The sequence below is a fragment of the Bos javanicus genome, chromosome 10 (assembly GCF_032452875.1).
Source record: "Bos javanicus breed banteng chromosome 10, ARS-OSU_banteng_1.0, whole genome shotgun sequence".
Taxonomy (NCBI): domain Eukaryota; kingdom Metazoa; phylum Chordata; class Mammalia; order Artiodactyla; family Bovidae; genus Bos; species Bos javanicus.
In genome coordinates this window covers 75,872,421-75,892,710 of record NC_083877.1, presented here as the reverse complement: position 1 = coordinate 75,892,710, position 20,290 = coordinate 75,872,421, and the positions used below count along the sequence as shown (strand labels likewise).

General features: G+C 40.1%; 1 protein-coding gene across 16 annotated transcripts in view; it reads right to left on the bottom strand.

Moving 5' to 3' along the window:
• Positions 1-20,290, bottom strand: part of SYNE2 (spectrin repeat containing nuclear envelope protein 2) — a 326,466-nt gene that overhangs the window by 31,586 nt on the left and 274,590 nt on the right. For all 16 annotated transcript variants that reach the window (XM_061429086.1, XM_061429085.1, XM_061429088.1 and 13 more), the window contains 5 exons: positions 19,055-19,249; positions 16,705-16,830; positions 8,650-8,805; positions 6,120-6,278; positions 5,263-5,429 (listed from right to left, as the gene is read on the bottom strand). In XM_061429086.1, the coding sequence (XP_061285070.1) occupies positions 5,263-5,429; positions 6,120-6,278; positions 8,650-8,805; positions 16,705-16,830; positions 19,055-19,249 (803 nt within the window). The remainder of the gene's footprint in view (positions 1-5,262; positions 5,430-6,119; positions 6,279-8,649; positions 8,806-16,704; positions 16,831-19,054; positions 19,250-20,290) is intronic.

The window sequence follows — 20,290 nt, the reverse complement described above, 5'->3', positions numbered from 1 at the left end:
AAGAGGCATAGCCAATGTCTACAATTAAAAAAATTAACTCATTTAATCTGTCACTGAGCATAGTAGGATATAACTAATATGTCATCAAATCAGATTGGGTTCACACCATTCACCAAAAAATACATAGTGCTTCAAATGCCCTTTCTGTGAAAGAAATTAATAACATTTGATAAGAGTTTAGATGTCACAAATATAAGAAGCCACCCAGGGGCCCATGAGGAATGCTAAAAGCTCCTGCAGCAATTCTGATGGAGAGTCAGTTCTGTGAAGTTTAGTGCCCACACCAGGGGCTTCCCTCATAGTTCAGTCAGTAAAGAATCTGTCTGCAATGCTGGAGACCCAGGTTCGATTCCTGGGTTGGGAAGATTCCCCTGGAAAAGGAAATGGCAACCCACCCCAGTATTCTTGCCTGGAGAATGCCATGGTCAGAGGAGCCTGGCAGGCTACAGTCCATGGGGTCACGAGTCGGACACGACTTAGCAACTAAACCACCACCAGGGCCTATGTGACCTTATGTGAGGAAGTTGGCATTAAGACTGACTTAGGCACCCCAGCCCCCCTGATTATGTGGTTATTTCAAAAGATGTATCCTTTAGACTCTCTGCTTTAAGAATTTTACAGAAGCTGAAAAACACTATACATGCAGGGGAAAAACGGTGGTTTGGGTCAAAGCACCTTCCCCCCACCTCCCGGATCATACACTAATACTACACACATGTATATGGACGGAGCCATCACTGTCCTGGTGCTTTTTTCATCCAGAATCTAGCCCATGGTTCATCAACAAGGAGATACGCTACAGAGGCCACAAGGTTACCATAAGTGGCAAGTCCACTCTGTGGCAAGTCACCCGGCTGCTCGCTCCATCTGTGATCCCCAGACCTGAACCATTGGCAATACCTTGTCACTTGCTAGAAATACGCATTCTCGGCCCAGAGAATGGGCGCATTCCCCCACCCAGGGAATCAGAAGCTCTGGGGGTGGGGTCCTGCCATCCATGTTCTCAGGAGCCCTCCAAGGATTCTGCTGCATGTTTAAATCTGAGAACCACTGCTCCAGACTGGAGAAGGAAATGGCAACCCACTGCAGTATTCTTGCCAAGAGAATCCCAGGACGGGGGAGCCCAGTGGGCTGCTGTCTATGAGGTCGCACAGAATTGGACACGACTGAAGCGACTTAGCAGCAGCAACTCCATAGAAAACAGTCAAGTCTATACTGAGTTCCAGGTTTTAGAAAAATTCTGATAAAGCACCTTTAAAGGTCTCAAAGGGCCAAGTGCTCCTCTGATGCACGGTGCAGGGGGATAGAAAGACTGTGGCTCCGTCCTGCCCGAGGTAGAATCGCTTCTGCCCTTGGCTCAGTTCTTATTGACCCTCTCTGAGCTACAGCATCCTTCTCTGAAAGTTGGAGAATATTGACCATGTAGGGTTCTTGCAAGAATGAAATAAAATAATATATATAAGCCTGGCACTGAAAAAAAAACAACAAAACAACCCACACCCTATCCACCCCATAAGAAGCCTACTACCTGAAACGACTCATAAATTTAATGTGCACTGAACTAATCTTGTCCTTCATGTTTTGTCAGTTCTTTTGAAACTTACCTCTATTTTGTTGAGAATAATCCCAAAACAATAGGCCTTTTTCCAACCCAATTTATTGAGGTCTTGGACTTCTGAACCATCTCCAGCTTTGAAGTTAAAGGCTGCAGTTAGAATTTTAAAGTCATGAAGCTGGATGCCTGTGTATGGTCTCCCTCCAAGTCTTATTTTTAACAAGAGACACTGTCTCCTGCCACAGAAATGAAGCCGTGGAATGCTGTGAGCAGGACAGGAATGATTAAATGATGTCCAGAGCTCTTTGGACAAACGGGGTTATTAATGGACCCTGTAGGATTGCAGGTTCTCCTCTGTGTGGTTTGACTTCTGCAGCCTGTACAGACCCTCGCCTGCTTTCCTGATGGTGATGTGATGAGTGCCAGTGATCAGACAAGGAGCTGATTCTATTAATATATGAGGTCAATTTATGGCAAGTCCAAGCTGGCCGCCTCAACCCACAGATTCACCTGAAGTGTCACTTTAACTAAGTTTCCTAGCCTGTCAGTCATATGTCTCACCCTGGCCTTTGCTTTAAGGTAAAATAAGTTATTCCTTTCTAGTTCCTCAGTTTTGAATGGATTTCAACATGTTCTACTCATTTTGGTATAACAAATCAGAAGGGTCTGGGTTTGCAGGGAGGCAATATGACTGTCTGAGTTGAAATCCTGGTTGCCTCATGTGCTGACTATGCAGTCGTGCCAAGTTACTTAACTTTAGTGCCTCAATTTCCTCATCTGTAAAACAGGATAATGGCATCTACCTTTCAGAATTACAGTGATGATTATGTGAAATCAGACATAAAAGGCACATTGTGAAGAATATAGCCAGCAGCCAATATATTTGCTATTATTTCAACTCCTTATTTTGCTCCTTCTAGAAAGACCACTGAAATTTCACCGGCTGTTTTTCCTTCTTTCGCACCATGCAACTGGCTGAAGACAGGCAGTTAGGAGGGAGGAAAGCAAGCAGTCTGTTTAACTCTGAAGTGATAGAACCAAAGTAAGAATGCATAATCACTCTAGCCCTCAGGAAGCAGAATCTAGATCTTGCTCTTGAATGATCTAAGAACAGGTATGATGTCCTCATACCTTGGATTAGTGCCAGGTGCCCAAGAAGACTTAGGAGATACAGACAGTGATGACAAAGGCACACCAGACACAACTGACCCAACAGAAACGATCACATTCTCATGTCCTGGAACATCCATTCAACAAATTATCTGAAGCACTGTTCTAAGCACTGGAAATAAGACAAAGACACTGGTCTCATGGAAGAAAGACCTCTCACTGTTAGACAAAAGCAAGGGAATCCTGGAACACTCCAAAAACATGCCACTTAAAGTCTTCTTAGGGAAAGACAATGATAGTAACATTGATAATGTTACTATCAATGATAGCGTTGATAACGATAATGATAGCATTCAATAAATGCTCACTCCTATGTGTTGGTCCTGTGACAAATTCAAGACATGTGTTGTCATTCATTCACACAGCAGACTTTGATGTAATCAGTGCTGCTGCTGCTAAGTCACTTCAGTCGTGTCTGACTCTGTGGGACCCCACAGACGGCAGCCCACCAGGCTCCCCTGTCCCTGGGATTCTCCAGGCAAGAACACTGGAGTGGGTTGCCATTTCCTGATCCAATGCATGAAAGTGAAAAGTGAAAGTGAAAAGTGAAAGTGAAGTCGCTTAGTCATGTCCGACTCTTAGCGACCCCATGGACTACAGCCTATCAGGCTCCTCCGTCCATGGAATTTTCCAGGCAAGAGTACTGGACTGGGTTGCCATTGCCTTCTCCATAATCAGTGCTGTTAGATCTATTTTGTAGATTGAGAAACTGAGGCCTAGAAAGGTTAAATCACTACTCAAGTTTCCATGGTAGGTAGAAGTCAGATAGTCAGGACTAGCTCAAAATCTGTGCTCTTACTTGAGTTATCACCATGTTATTCTTGAGTTAATATAGATTTCCAACCCCCCCCCCCAAATGGTAGTAAAGAGATATTAAATTTAGTCCAAGTTATGCTGCCAGCCAATCACTCTAGTATTTATCTTCAACAGACCCTCAGCTGCTAAAAAATCATGAAAGACTCAGACTTTATTTAGGAGGCCAAGTCTTTAGTTGAGATTTAAGCTTGTCTAAGACTTAGCTCCAACCTACCTCTCTAAAAGCTTCATCTCCTATTCCTGAGCCAGTGGAGCTTCTTATAATTTCCTGAACAGTTTCTATTCTGCCCTACCCTGTACCTTTCTCTCTCTCTGCCACCAGGAACACTCAAATCCCATCCCCTTAATCAAGACCATCTGGGAACACTGCCCTTCCATCAGGTTCTTCCCAATCCCCACCCCCACTCCGGGAAGATGAGATTTGCGTTCTCAGACCACTTGGCTTTACAGCTGCTGGCATGTCTGCTCCCATTAACATTAACTGACTCATCTTATTGCACTTCCGGTCTGTAATTCTCCCAGCACTTGGCCTGGTGCCTCTGCTGACTGAACCAGGTTCACTTAAGGTTTAGGGTAAACGATGGGGTAAAAGAAAAGGATTATTAAGAGTATTCTGTTTTCCGTACTCCCCAGCGTTTCATTTATCTTACAGGATTCTCCTGTACAGTCCATGTTCTACATGTGGTCAAAATATGTGAGCGTTCTGTTATGTAACAGACTTGCTCAGCCAGTGAAAACAAAGCTGCATGAATGGCCCCAAAGCCAGGTGACTGTTCTTTGTGTGCCAGCTTACAACTGAAAAACACTTTGCTTGGGGTCTCTTTCGGACAGAGAAGACAGAAAACATTTAGAAGCTCTGGGCGGTATTGTCGTCATTATTTGTGAGGGGAGATCAGATGGTCAGTCTTGTTTCTGATAAGCACTGGACAGCCTTGATTTACAGTCACAGCCGTGCCTCCGGATTCCACGTCTTAGGACCAGATGCCCACTGGGGACCTAGCACACCCAGCACAAACCTGCAGAGGGGCCCTGCCTTGAATGAGCCCAGCTCCTCTGATGGTGGTGATTAGAGGGAGGGGAACCTCCAGGGACCCCCAGAAGCAGCCCCCAGAAAATCAGGCCAATGCCTTGACCTACCTGCCACACACAAGCAAGAACAGGCAGGCATAACTTCATCTTAAGACTTCACTTAAGTCTTAAGGTAGTGTTAGAATTTCTAAATAATACCTCCTCCTCAAGGACCAACTCTCATTTAAACCAAGTCTAAGTCATGTGCAATTTTAAGCTAAAGAAAAAAAAGGTGAGATATACTTGGTTTATCTTCCTTCCTTCCCTGGTGGCTCAGTTGGTAAAGAATCAGCCTGCAATGCGGGAGACCTGGGTTCAGTCCCTAGGTCAGAAGATCCCTTGAAGAAGGGCATAGCAACCCACTCCACTATTCTTGCCTGGGAAATCCCACAGACAAAGGAGCCTGGCAGGCTACTGCCCAAGGGATCGCAAAAGAGTCAGACACGACTGCATGACTAAACCACCATGCTACAATATAATCCTCCTATAATATCAAAATAAGAATTTCCATTCATTTTTATCAAGCTCTACCTTTATCTGTAAGTTTAGAAAACTGCTGGGTTACCTTAGAGGAAGATGGGGCTCAGTTTTGAGATCTGTGAGGTAACGACTGTAGCCAGGGAGTAGGAACCCATTTTTAGGCCATTCCTTACCTTGAGCCAATGACGTCAAAAAGATGTTGCCAACGGTCATTGATTTTGTTGAGCTTGTCATCGATCTCAGCTGCTCTTGTCTTGTTGCTGGCCTTGATCAGCCGGTCGCCCATTTGCTTTAATTGTAACTTGTTTTCACTAAACAAATTTATTTCTTCCATGCAGTCCTGGCATAGGCACCAAAATACAAAGCTGGAATCACTACAGAAACTTCATTTCTTTGGCAGATACAAACACACAGTTGTGCCTCCTGAAATTTCTTAAAAAATAAAAACACTTCTCTCACCTGTTAATGCAACCCTTCAGTGAGCGGCTAAAAAGTCACCCCCATTCAGTGCATGTGTAATACCTAAGGCAGTAGTTTCTTAATTCAAAAGCCCTGCTTTCTCTCACAGAGTTATTCTAATGCACTTGGGAGCTGAGGACTACAGGGTATAGCTAAATTAGCCTAATATCAGCAAGAGTTTTCCTGAGGTTTAAACGAGTGGCATTTGGGGTGACTGCGATGAGAAGGTTCTCTCTTCCTTTCCTTATGGGAATCAGCGACCACTTCACAATTACGAGCCCCACTGCTGTTGGTCTTTCTCCTTTGGCCAGGGGATCATCTTAACAACATGGTTAGAAAAACCATAACCCACCTGGGATGTAAACTGAGGCTTAAGAAACCCTGAGCCCCTTTTTCTTCCTAACCAAGGAAAGCAACGCCCTAGTACACAGCACCCTGCCCGCCAAGGACAGCCCACCTTTCCCACCTCTTTGGAAATGTGCCTACGGCATACAGTTCTGAGTCTGGGAGTGAGGAGGGCAGAGAAGACCATGGTGGTCATAACCGCACCCCTCTGGGGACTCCTGCTCACCTTCTGGAGCTTTTCAATCATTTCTTCAATACTAATATCTGCTGTCTGGAGAACTTTGTTTTCCATCTGCACCAGCCATGCACACAACTCTTTGTTTTTTTCGTTGAACACAATCCATGAATTGAGTCTATCTTCTATCTCCTGTTTGCGTATTGCCACCTGGAAATGACAATGCAGTTGGCAGCTGAGTACAGGCAGGAAGGAAGGACTTTCTCTTCCTCCCACCCCCCATCGAAAGGACTATGGATTCCATTCAAGTGATCCCAAGGACTTAAATTATCATGTTTTTGCCTTTTAAAGACCTAGGGTTTGACGTCAACAGAAGTTTTACACCTTTGATAAATGCCTTAAAAAGCGACAGTAACAAAAGATTGTACCTGAACTGTAACTGACCAAAAGGATTCAGCTTTATCCAAAACAGTTTTAATATAATGCGGTAATCCATTACTGCTGCTGCTAAGTTGCTTCAGTCGTGTCTGACTCTGTGAGACCCTATGGAGCCTCCAGGCTCCCTCTGCCCATGGGATTCTCCAGGCAAGAATACTGGAGTGGGTTGCCATGCCCTTCAATTTATTATTACCGCATTTTATTAAAAATTAGAAACAGGAAGTTTAGATGAATGTATTTTAACCATCACCTAAATTTCTTCTGTTCTTTATTCTTTAAGTATACATTTATTTACTGCTTGCTACATGTTACTTTTTTGTTTTATGATCCAAATTCTTTCTTTTTAAAAAATGATCAAGTCCTTATCCTTACTTAAGGCCAATGTCCCACCTGTTTAATTTAAAAACTATCATCTCGGTCACAATATAAATCTTATGTATATAGTGCAAATGGACCACAAAAATTAACATCACTTAAATGTTTGAGTGGTATATTTCAAAAACAAAGCAAAATTTTAAAAGTGCATATCATTCATTTAATCCACCTTCCCACTATGCACCCCTGCTCTGGATGGAAACCATGGAAACGGAATCAAATCCTGGTCTGCAGTGAGCAGGCTGACCCCCAAATACCCAATGCTCTGTTCTGCAGAAGCAACCCCTAAGCTGACATCAGCAAAGGATCTTCCGCCTTCCAGGGTTCAAATTTATTACTTAAATAAATGTAAATTTAAAGAATGCAAATTAGCCTCTTTAAATGTACAAAGTATTCCCAGGTCTTAGAAATCTTCAGAATCCTAGAGATAAAAAGGGTAACCTAAAAGTTTTTTTGGTTAACTTTTAACACCACGCTTTACAAATGGGGAAACCAAAGTTGAACTCCTAGACATTTTTCAACTATACACAAAACAAAAAAAAACACCTCTGCTCTTTTCAGAGTGAAGCAAAAATAGCCAATGCTTCTATATCCACCCAACCAAATGTGTTGAGAGGGCTGAAAAAACTATCGCTAAAAACCCGTTATGTATTTCTGTTTTTCATAGCATCTATTCAACTCAGCTTTTAAAAATCCTGGCATTTTGTATAGCATCATTCTGATTGGATTCCTGATGGTAACAATTAGGAACATATGGGCCCCAGTCTTCACTTCTTCCTTAGCTTACAGGATACCTTTCACATATTCTCAATTTTCTGTTATATAAAATTTGAATAAAAATTCTTAATGGACTATTCTAAAAGTCCTTTAGTCTTTTAGAAGACTAAAAGTCTAAAAAGACTATTCTAAAATAGTCTAAAAGGACTATTCTAAAATTGTAAAAGGACAGGTATATCATGAATATTAAATACTAAAATAAAGAAGGAAGAACATTTTTATTTTATTAAAATGCACTCAGAAGTGTCTGAATTTTCAACTTTTACGTACATCTCTTAATTCACAAAAATTAGATTAAGGACTTTTCTTAGAATTAAATGTTCTTAAAAAAAAATCTATTTGAATCCTTCAATTCCAACCTGATCCTGTCATCAACTTACACCTTGTAATACCTTAACTACAATTCATTCTTAATGAGTATAAGTGATTCACTGAGATAGTAAGTGTAGCAGCTGACCCTTTCTTTCAGAGTTTTAAAGCCAGCTACCTGAAATAAACACTGGCTTGCATGTGAATGCAGAGTGCTCAGATAAAATGCCCTGGAGCCTGGCACTCAGTGCTACTCCTGCTGTCTGTGGGCCCAGAACAGACACTGCAGAGATACAGCTGTAAGGCCAGCCCAGACCTCTCTGCTGAAGTTCTGATTCTCAGACAAGGACTGGTACTTGTCATCTCTACACGACTGAGAGCAGAGTGCACACAGCTGCTCAAAACCGCAGTCCTCCCCTTCCCCCTGCTCTCAAGGTGATTTTTTTTTTTTTTTTAAAAGCTCATTAAGAGTGTGCAAAGTTCCAGCACTGAGTGCTGGAGAAACAAAGGGTCAAATCTGTTAAACCTTGTTGCTGCCTTCTCAAGGAACAGCGCCAGCCCGGGCTCCAACTGAAAAGGGCCTCCCGGTTCAATGAAATTAAGCTCCTTTCTACTTTGTCTGGCCTTCGGAGACATTTCAATAAACTTCAGAAGAGCCGTGCCCTGCAGTTAACTGACTTACTCTTAAGCAGAGGTCCTCCCATTGTCTGTGCAAATGCTCTATTTGCTCCTTCAAAACCATCACGTCGTCCACCAGAATGTGCTGGGTTAGGTCGGTCTTCATTGTGTGAAGTTCTTTCAAGTTCTGAGTCCAGTTAGCTAAAGACTTCTCTAGTTCCTGCATTTAAACACAAGAAAGAAAGAGGGGGAAAAAAGAAAGAAAACTCTTCAACTCAAGCTGCTGTTGTTTCCAAACCTGTAGAGGCTAATCCTTTGATTGGACCCTGGGGGAGGGGAGGCCAGGAAAGGGGGTGGGACTTTCTGAATGAGAAACAGCCCAGGGCCGGCCTCTGCAGCTGTGGTTGGCCAATTCCTCAGCACCTATTTTCTCAAAGCAGAACTCTTTTCTACCTTTATTTTCACTTCCTCAGGTATTTCAGACTTTTCTATACTTAACTCTATGTTAAAGTCAAGTAAGTCTTTACCTTTATTTAGGGGAAAGTAAAGTATTTTTGGAGTCTCACAACAATCTCTCTCACCTACATACACGTAATTCTGAAACTGTGTTACAGAATGTTGTATAAAATATGATTTCCCTACTTTTAAAAACACCTTAAGAAATGCATTGTTGCTACGTGGCAATCACATAATGACAGCTTCTGTTAAGCGAATCATTTTGGTTAACTTTCAAAAAGAATAAATATAATTGAAGGGAAAAAAAAAATTGTTCCCTAATGATTGCCAGAGATGGGTTAGCAGAAAATGTCCTCTGGCTCTGGAAACAATTTTTTCTTTTTAAATGAAGTATTGGTCAAATTAAAACATTTTTTGAATTCTAGGACTTAATCTAGATAATTACTTTCACGAGAGAGAAGGTAAAATGAAACAGCTCAAACATTCAAGAGACCTCCAGATTTTTATTGTGCTTCTCGTATTCTGTATTTTGGCACATTTGAAGGGTCTCTATTCATACCTGTCTATTGAAATCTGAAAGAAGAGAGTATTTCATTTACATCAGTAACCTGCCTGAGGGGTGGCAACAGTAAAAATGGGTTAATTCTGATTGATTTTCAGAGTTCTAAAGGCTACACTGGCATGAACTTGCCAACAAGGATTTACGTTGAATAAAATGGTTCAGAGGGTTCTTTTTAAAGGTTGCATGGAGATTTAAGACATAACATCTTTTTCAGAGGAGAAATCATCACTTTAAACTTCTGTTACCTACTTCTCGCTTCACGATTCTAGTAAAGTGGACGAGAGCAGATTCTGCAGTGGAACACTTTTTTACCAGCTTCATCACCTGAAGCAGGCAAGCCACAAGCAGAGGTTTGCCATTCACTGACTCTCAAGACCGGAAGATGGTTGCACTTCAGTGTTTCCTGATCAAAAGTGTGGGCTCAGACGCCTGCCCCGAAGGGAGGCTGGGGTAAGTAATCCACCGCCCGGTTTAAATCAATTTTGGTTTGGATACCCCGTCTTCTCCCACAGTTGAAAGGATAATTAACAGGTGTAGAACTTTTGAATATGGATATTTTGGGATTCTTAATAAATACTGCCACATTGTGTCCTCAAAGGAATGACTATCTTTTTCCACAGACTGTTTGGTATCGAGTTTTACATATTTGGGGGGCAAGTTTAATATGTGTAAGGATTCCGGATGCTGCTGCTGCTAAGTTGCTTCAGTTGGTCGACTCTGTGTGACCCCATAGACGGCAGCCCACCAGGCTCCCCCATCCCTGGGATTCTCCAGGCAAGAACACTGGAGTGGGTTGCCATTTCCTTCTCCAATGCATGAAAGTGAAAAGTGAAAGTGAAGTCGCTCAGTCACGTCCAACCTCAGATCAGATCAGTTGCTCAGTCGTGTCCAACTCTTTGCGACCCCATGAATTGCAGCATGCCAGGCCTCCCTGTCCATCACCAACTCCCGGAGTTCACTCAGACTCAAGTCCATTGAGTCAGTGATGCCATCCAGCCATCTCATCCTCTGTCGTCCCCTTCTCTTGCCCCTAATCCCTCCCAGCATCAGAGTCTTTTCCAATGAGTCAACTCTTTGCATGAGGTGGCCAAAGTACTGGAATTTCAGCTTTAGCATCATTCCTTCCAAAGAAATCCCAGGGCTGAGCTCTTGTAGAATAGACCGGTGGATCTCCTTGCAGTCCAAGGGACTCTCAAGAGTCTTCTCCAACACCACAGTTCAAAAGCATCAATTCTTCCGCCCTAGCCTTCTTCACAGTCCAACTCTCACATCCATACATGACCACTGGAAAAAGCATAGCCTCGATTAGACGAACCTTTGTTGGCAAAGTAATGTCTTTGCTTTTGAATATGCTATCTAGGTTGGTCATAACTTTCCTTCCAAGGAGTAAGCGTCTTTTAATTTCATGGCTGCAGTCACCATCTGCAGTGATTTTGAAGCCACAAAAAATAAAGTCTGACACTGTTTCCACTGTTTGCCCATCTATTTTCCATGAAGCGATGGGACCAGATGCCATGATCTTTGTTTTCTGAATGTTGAGCTTTAAGCCAACTTTTTCACTCTCCTCTTTCACTTTCATCAAGAGGCTTTTTAGTTCCTCTTCACTTTCTGCCATAAGGGTGGTGTCATCTGCATATCTGAGGTTATTGATATTTCTCCCGGCAATCTTGATTCCAGCTTGTGTTTCTTCCAGTCCAGCGTTTCTCATGATGTACTCTGCATATAAGTTAAATAAACAGGGTGACAATATACAGCCTAGACGAACTCCTTTTCCTATTTGGAACCAGTCTGTTGTTCCATGTCCAGTTCTAACTGTTGCTTCCTGACCTGCATACAAATTTCTCAAGAGGCAGGTCAGGTGGTCTGGTATTCCCATCTCTTTCAGAATTTTCCACAGTTTATGGTGATCCACACAGTCAAAGGCTTTGGCATAGTCAATAAAGCAGAAATAGATGCCTTTCTGGAACTCTCTTGCTTTTCCCATGATCCAGTGGATGTTGGCAATTTGATCTCTGGTTCCTCTGCCTTTTCTAAAACCAGCTTGAACATCAGGAAGTTCACGGTTCACATATTGCTGAAGCCTGGCTTGGAGAATTTTGAGCATTACTTTACTAGCCTGTGAGACGAGTGCAATTGTGCGGTAGTTTGAGCATTCTTTGGCATTGCCTTTCTTTGGGATTGGAATGAAAACTGACCTTTTCCAGTCCTGTGGCCACTGCTGAGTTTTCCAAATTTGCTGGCATATTGAGTGCAGCACTTTCACAGCATTATCTTTCAGGATTTGGAATAGCTCAACTGGAATTCCATCACCTCCACTAGCTTTGTTCATAGTGATGCTTTCTAAGGCCCACTTGACTTCACATTCCAGGATGTCTGGCTCTAGGTCAGTGATCACACCATTGCGATTATCTGGGTCGTGAAGATCTTTTTTGTACAGTTTTTCTGTGTATTCTTGCCACCTCTTCTTAATATATTCTGCTTCTGTTAGGTCCATACCATTTCTGTCCTTTATCGAGCCCATCTTTGCATGAAATGTTCTTTTGGTATCTCCAACCCAGTTATGTTTAAATTTGTTGTTCTTTAATTACTTGCCTGAGATGCTACCCAGTTCACCTTTATCCTTCCCCAGATGTATTTTAGTTAATTCCTACCAACACTTGCAGGTCTCAGACACAGGTAATTCTTTAGAGGAGCCTTCTCTAAGTCATGGGATGAGGTTGGGACCCTTGTTTTACGCTCTCAAGGCCCCTCTGTCCTTTTCCCTTCTTATACTCACCATGCTTACAATTATGCACATATGGTGTCATATGTACCCATATGGTAGGACTCTGGTCAACATGTATCTCTCCAGTAGCCTAGACTATCAGCACCACACTGGCTGAAGCCATGACAACATTTCTCACCAGTGCACTGCCCACTTAGCACTTACCAAGAGACCTAGGATAAAGTAAATCCTCAAATATCAAAATGTATGATTGAAAGAAAAGAATTTGGCAGTATGTCTCAAGAGCTTTAAAATGTTCCTAAATATTAAGTGAAAAAGCAAGGAATCAAACAATATATTGGGTGAGGTCTACTGAAGTAATCTATTAAGGCTGAAAAAGTTCACTTACTTCTATAAGTATTTCAAAACTCACACTTCCATTTTAAAAAGAAAATACTCCAGATTTGCTACCAAAACTAATTGCAAAAGCGAACATGTCAGGTAAGTTTGCCTTTCTTAATTTAACAAGATAAATTTTCTATCCTGCAAAAGTACCTGTGAAATTCCAACTGTCCATATGGAATGTGATGGAAAACTTGACTACATAAAGTGGTGCACTGCACAGGCTTTGACTGAACTCTAACACAGCACAATAGCATTTAAGCCTTCCTGTGGATTCAATTATTGTTGGGATTGTCAAGTCCTATTTCTCTACACTACTAGCTGGGTAAAAAGAGGATCAAAAAAATGAATGTGTGTGTGTGTGTGTGTGTGTGTATTGGTCTGTATATGCATAGAGTATCTTTGGAAGAAAATGTAACATATTGGTAACGCTGCTTCTGTGGAGAGAAACTGATGGAAAAAAAGTTTCATGTATACTTTTTCCAATTCTGAACCATGTGACCACATTACTTATTCAAAAAATATTTAATGAAGAGGTACAAGCCTCCAGTTATAAAATAAATAAGGCACAGAGAGGTAATATATAGCATAAGAAACATGGTCAATAATATTGTAATAACTTTGTATGAGGACTGATGATTACTAAACATCGTGGAATCATTTCATAATGTATGCAAATGTCAAATCACTGTGTAGTACACCTGAAACTAGTATAATATTGTATATTAACTATATTTCAATAACAATTATTTTAAAAATAAAACTATCCCATGGATTCAATCATTTGACAAGTTTTGTGAACATTGATGCCCACTATAATGATAATAATTTTCATAACAGTTTATAGTTAGCATATAAAATATGATTGAAGGCAGGAGAAGGGTCCGACAGAGGATGAGATGGCTGGAGGGCAGGCAACATTGACACAATGGACATGAATTTGAGGAAACTCTGGGAGACAGTGAAGGACAGGGAAGCCTGGCATGCTGGAGTCCATGAGGTTGCAACGAGTCAGACATGACTGTGATTGAATAACAACAACAAAGAAATCATACACATATACAGACACATATAACCATGTAAAGCAACTTCCCCATATGTCAACTTGGCTGTCATGGTAATGTAATTTTCCAAGGAGGAAAGTAAAGTTTGAGTGGTTAGGTATTTCCCCCAAGTGACTTAAGAATGATAAACACTGCTCTGGACAGGCTTCAGGTTACTTGGCATCTCTTTGGAATATGGTCATAGGTTGAATGAACTCAATGCTCTTGCCCCCCTCTCCCCAATTCTTTGCAAAGAAAAATAGAATGCTGAGGCTATGGAAATTGAAAGGATCCTAGTGGAAACTGAGAATTGTCCTACTTGGGAGAAATTATGCCTCCTTATGGGCTTTCCATCTAGTCAAAGCTATGGTTTTTCCAGTAGTCATGTATGGATGTGAGAGTTGGACTATAAAGAAAGCTGAGCACCGAAGAATTGATGCTTTTGAACTATGGTTTTGGAGAAGACTCTTGAGAGTTCCTTGGACTGCAAGGATATCCAACCAGTCCATCCTGAATATTCATTGGAAGGACTGATGCTGAAGCTGAAACTCCAATACTTTGGCCACTTGATGCAGAGAACTGACTCATTCAAAAAGACCCTGATGCTGGGAAAGATGAAGGCAAGAGGAGAAGGGGACAACAGAGGATGAGATGGTTGGATGGCATCACCGACTCGATGGACATGGGTTTGGGTGGACTCCGGGAGTTGGTGATGGACAGGGAGGCCTGGCATGCTGCAGTCCATGGGGTTGCAAAGATTCAGACATGACTGAGTGGCTGAACTGAACTGAACATGGGCTTATGGTTCACGTTTTGCACAGGTTTCTGGACTTGATGGGAGGAAAGTCTACGTGTCAACTCAGAGGGACTCCAAGTCCTCTTATCTGTTACTTGAAGCCTAGATCCAAACTTAAAGATATAGAGATGATAAAAACTTTGAAAATCAGGGATAGACAGGAACCTTCTTAACCTAATAAAGGCATCTACTAACACGACCAGCAAAAATCATACTTCATGGTGAAATGAAAACATTCTCTTTAAAATCAGGACTGACACATAGGGGCCAGCTATCAATGCTTCTACAATACAGCTGTGGAGGTACTGACCAATGTAGACACAACGGAAGTATAAGAATTAAAATAACCAAGAGAGTCATTATTCACCAATGGTAACTGTGTTCATAGACCTCCAAAAGAACTGACATGATTATCAGGCTTAATAAAAGAGTTTAACAAGACAGTTAAATATAGTATCAATGCAGAAAAGTCAGTCACATTTCTAGGCATCGGTATAAACAAAAAATACAATTAGGAAAAAAACAGTATTTTCAATAGCTTTAAAAGTAACACATCAATAAATAAATCTAACAAAAGATGTACAATACTACATAAAGAAAGTTATGAAACACTCAGCATGGCTAAAAGGAGAAATATGCCATATTTGAAAACAGGAGGACTCAATGTCAAAAAGATGTTAATTTCCTCCAAATTACTCTATAAATTCAATACAGCTCCACTGTAACTCTTATCAGGATTTCCATTAGTTTGACAAACTGCCTCTAAAAGCTGAGAGAGACCAAAGAACCAAGGATAGCCACACTCACGTGTGAGAATGAGGGATGGATACACCACACCTGAAATGAAGATCTATTCAAATAAAACACAGTACTCAAGATAATTTGGTATAAATGCTAAGATAGGCAGACCAATGGAATAGAGCAGAGAACCAAGAATTAAACCATGCATATATGGAAACCTGATATTGGACACTGGACTAATCAGTAAACGGACAACAGAATAATAGGCATCTATATGAACAAAACAAAAATCAGTGCTTCAGTGAATAAAGATACTCTGCAAGTGTAAAAAGTAAAATTTGAAAACTTTAAGAAGGAAACGTACAAGTATATCCTTATGACTTATGTACAGAGTAATGGTACTGCTTATATAAAGTTTAAAAACAAAAGTAATACTGCTATATTCCACCGAGATCTACATGCACATGTAGTAAAATGATAAAGAAATACATAAGAATGGTAAAACACCAAATTTAGGACTGTGGATACCTCTGGGGACAGGGAATACCTTGGAGATCATACAGGACATTTGAACTGTATTTGTAATACTTTATTTCTCTGCTGGCTGATGGTTTCATGGAAGTTTGTCATATTATTTGTTATGTTTGAATTTTCTTGCATGTTAGAAATGTTTACAATGAAGAAAAACGGTTCAGGCAGGAAGACACTAATTTCCAGCACAGCTTGAAGTAGGAGACTACTCAATTCTTCCTAATTATTTTCAATTAGATCCCTGAAGTCACTAAAGGAAGGAAAAAAAAATTAAACTATATTCCATTAGGCTGTGGATGTCTTTCCAACATCAAATCTGCAGAAAGGAAAGAGATGGAGGGAGTTCCTAACCTGGAAATTTAACTGGTCCAAATTCCTATTGGTGAGTTTGCCTTGTCTTCTGCAAAGTCCTGACATACCCAGGAATTTTTGCGAGTGTAGTGTCCATTAAGCAGAATATAGCTTGGAAAATATTACAGAAACATTGTATTTGAACAAAACCCCTAACTACTGTCCTCTAAAAAATTAATTCTTCAGTCAAGCTTTAATTTCAAACACAAGGCCATTTGATAAAGGAAGAGCTTTCAATGTAATCTCAGAGGCCACATCTTACATTACAGAGGAGAAACAGAAGGACGATTTGAGGGCAAAATCCCCCAAAAGAAGAATTTCTGACAAATCTTTCTAGCCTTCACACATGAATCTCAAAAAGCATGGATTCTAGTTGTTTCAGCGACCAGCATGGTGTATTACAGAGAAGGTAGAAAAAATATTTTCCAAGTGGACCTGAAAACTTGTTTCACACAGACAACGAAAGACAAACACTTCAACTTCTCAGAAAACCGCTGAGTGATTATCTTGAACACTACTTCAGAACTCAATACCTTAATCAGTTCTTTTTCTCTGTGGAGCTCCTCGTGAAGTTCTGGAAGAGGGTCTTTACTTTGTGCTTTTAAAACGTGCAGCCTGTTTTTCAACTCCTTGATTTTCTTTTCACACTGGTCCCAGGTCTATTTGAAAACAGTGTTAAAATTGGTAAGTACTTTTCTGTTTAAGAATGAATTACAGGAAAAGGATAATTAACTTAATCCATGTAATTGCTCTATTAAATGTGTCTTTGTAAATCACGCAGACACCCAGGTCCTTGTCTCAGCCAACAAAGCAGCTGGGATGACAGGATGTTCAACGCCTCTCTGCAGTGTTATGTGGGGCTCATCTTAACCACTGGGTTGCTTTTTGCTTAGAAATACTTCTTCCTCCCTCCCCATATCTCTGATCTAGCTAACTTGTTCCCATATCTCTGATCTAGCTAACTTGTTTCTATTTTAATTTGGAAAAGTTCACATTTCAAAGGCTACTGGAAAGATTAATTTTTAACATTTCCAGTCTTGGCCATACACTCTACTAACACTGAAAAGCAAAAGCACTCAACCACTTTTCTTGTCTTCTTTTCTAATGCCGTCCCTCTGCTCTCTCCCCACCTTCTAGACATAGCTTGGCTTTAGTGACCCTTTCACAGTCCAGTTTCATTCTATTTCTCACCACTGTTCTAACTGTCAGCTCCTGCTTGGAGTGCTTTATAGTTTATAAAGCTTTTTCAACTTCACTATCTCGCTGTAATTATAATAAGCTGAGGAGACAGACAGGGCAAGTGTTAGTATCACATTTAAAATGGGAAAACTGAAACGCAGAGAAAACTGACTGGTCCAAGCACATACAGTTAGAAGTAGGATGAACTGACAGAGCAGTGTTGACATGCACACACTACCCCGTGTAAAGTAGGTAACTAGCAGGGAGCTTCTGTACATATAGCACAGGGAGCCCGGCACAGTGCTCTGTGATGAATGAGCAGGGTGGGAGAGAAGCTCAAGAGGAAGGGGATATAGGCATACACACAGCAGATTCACATGGTTGACAGCAGAAACTAACACAACATTGTGAACAAATTATACTCCAATTAAAAAAAAAAAAAGTGAGTCGATCTAAGGCTACAGTTTCCCTTGTAGATGCCTTTCTTTCATACTAGATCTTTTCCTTAAACCTTACATTACTGAACAAATAGTTGCCTGTATTTTTTTTTTCAATTCTGCCTGTATTTTCAAGGGAGATTATAATTCATTAGGATAAGTTTCTATTCCTGATATTACTAAAATTACTCTCCTGAAGTTACTAAAAACAGACAAATACGGAGTCAAACACTATTTTATTCCTCAGTGCAACTGACACTTAAATATCCTTGGGTTGGCCCAACTATATGCTAACCCTCACTGAAGGAGAAGCCACTTGATCTAGTAACATCAACACTGGAACATATCCAAGAAGAAAGTGAAGGGAGAAACAAAACTGTGAGTCCTTTCCACTTCCACCAAACCTTCACTTGCATTTACAAACATGGCACATGCTCAACAACGGTCTGGGAGTTAACTAATTTCACGTAGTGTGTACACCAAATAAAATTCAGATACTTTACAGGAGAGCTGTTCAGGCCCTAACTCAGCACATATTTATTCTTTATTCAGAAAAATATCTCTGACAAGCTTGGTTATCTGGTTTTGATACACACACAACAGATTAAAGAGTGGGCTACAAGGAGTTAAGTATTCTCAGAGAAATAAAAAGTAAAAATAGACAGCTTAACATTAAATAGAAAGCGAGAAAAACCATAAAAACCACATAAGAACTCAAAAAGCACAACAGCACAGGAGTTAAGTTCAAAGCAGCTCAGAGTTCTTAAAGAACAACTTGGGATTTTTTAACATTAAAAAAATTAAGGATTTTTCTAATAATCACTCAAAAGACATTTTGGTTTTTAGAGCTACAATCATAAATTATCTGGGAAATTCATTTATATGGAAAAGTGGATTCTTTGAAGGTAGCAGAAAGATGAAGCATCACTATATTTGCTTCCATATACTAGATTCAAAGACAGACTACACGTGGAACGTTAGCTTTGGTTACTGAACTTCCGTTGAACATGAGTTAGGTTCCTGTTTCAAAAAGGTAAATATAAAATAGCACCTCAAGTATTTAGATATTAACATTAAGCTTTTCCAGTGTTATATTATTATTTTAAGTAACTATCATGATTTGTAGATCAGCAGGACCCGACCTATGGTCCCTTGGAAAACCCACAACATTGTGAATTCCTAAAATCATTGCCATCTTTGCAGAGCAAACAAAAATTCTATGTACTACATTTAAATACCATGAAAGGAAAAGAAAATGTTGAGTTACCTCTGCAGTGCTCTGGAACCGTTTAATCATTTCTCCAAGTTGGAGTTTTGTGTCCTTCCAGTTGTCCTGAAGTTGACTGATTCTCTTGTTAACTGACTCTTTAGTTTCCAGGTTAGCTGTGTTCAGTAACTTTTCCCCAGCTTCCAACGTTAATGCATAGGTAGTCTGCCACCTCTGGAAATGAATTTCTTTATTCTTAAAAAAAAAAAAAAAAATAGTAATTTGCTTAAGCCTTTGATGTGATCAAAATATGAGTCTTTGCACGTGTTTGTGTGTATTTCCTTCAGAGCCTCTCTTAAATATTAAACTAGATATAAATTAAACAAATCTGGTTAGAATACACACACACACACACACACACACACACTCATTCACATCAAAGGCTGATATTCAATTGAGTAGACAGCATACCACCAAATGATTCCCAAGCATTGATAAAAGGTGTATAAAAATACACTTCACAGAATAAAAGTCTACAAGATAAAGGAATTCAAGAGTATTAAGAAAATGACTGGAGTATTAGATCTGATACTAAGAGCAAATACCATTACCATTATGATATAGTCAGCTTACTCCTAACCCACATGAGTAGAATGTGTACATTATGCTAAAATATACATTATCATATGTAAAAAAAGAAAGCAAGTGAGAATTTGCTATGTAACACAGGGAACTCAACCCAGCATTCTATGACAACCTAGAAAGATGCGATAGGGTGGAAGATGGGAGGGGGGGTTCAAGAGGGAGAGGACATACGTATACCTGTGACTGATTCATGGTGACGTGTGGCAGAGGCCAACACAATATTATAGAGAAATTGTCTTCCAATAATTGTATTTTGTTCTATACTTCTCAATATTGTACAATTATAATCTTTGATAATTACTAGTTACTCAAAATAAATAAATAAATAAATTTTTTTTTTAAGGAGAGAACAAATAAAAAAGGTAAAATACAAAACTAGACACTTTAGCACTTAAACACTTATATACATCAGTGTTTGCCCTAAAGGGATAGCCTTTAAAAATTCTCTTTGGATATCATATTGATTTTCCTTTAAAAGGGATTGAAACCAAGTATTTGTATTACAAAAACGAAGTAAAAACTTTACAACTGATTCATATTTCTCAAAATATTTGGTTTCAGAAGGAAAAAATGGCTTTTATTTCTGTTGTAAATATGACTTCCTTTATTTTCAAATTTCTCAAGGGAGACATAATATAGGCATTTTTCAAA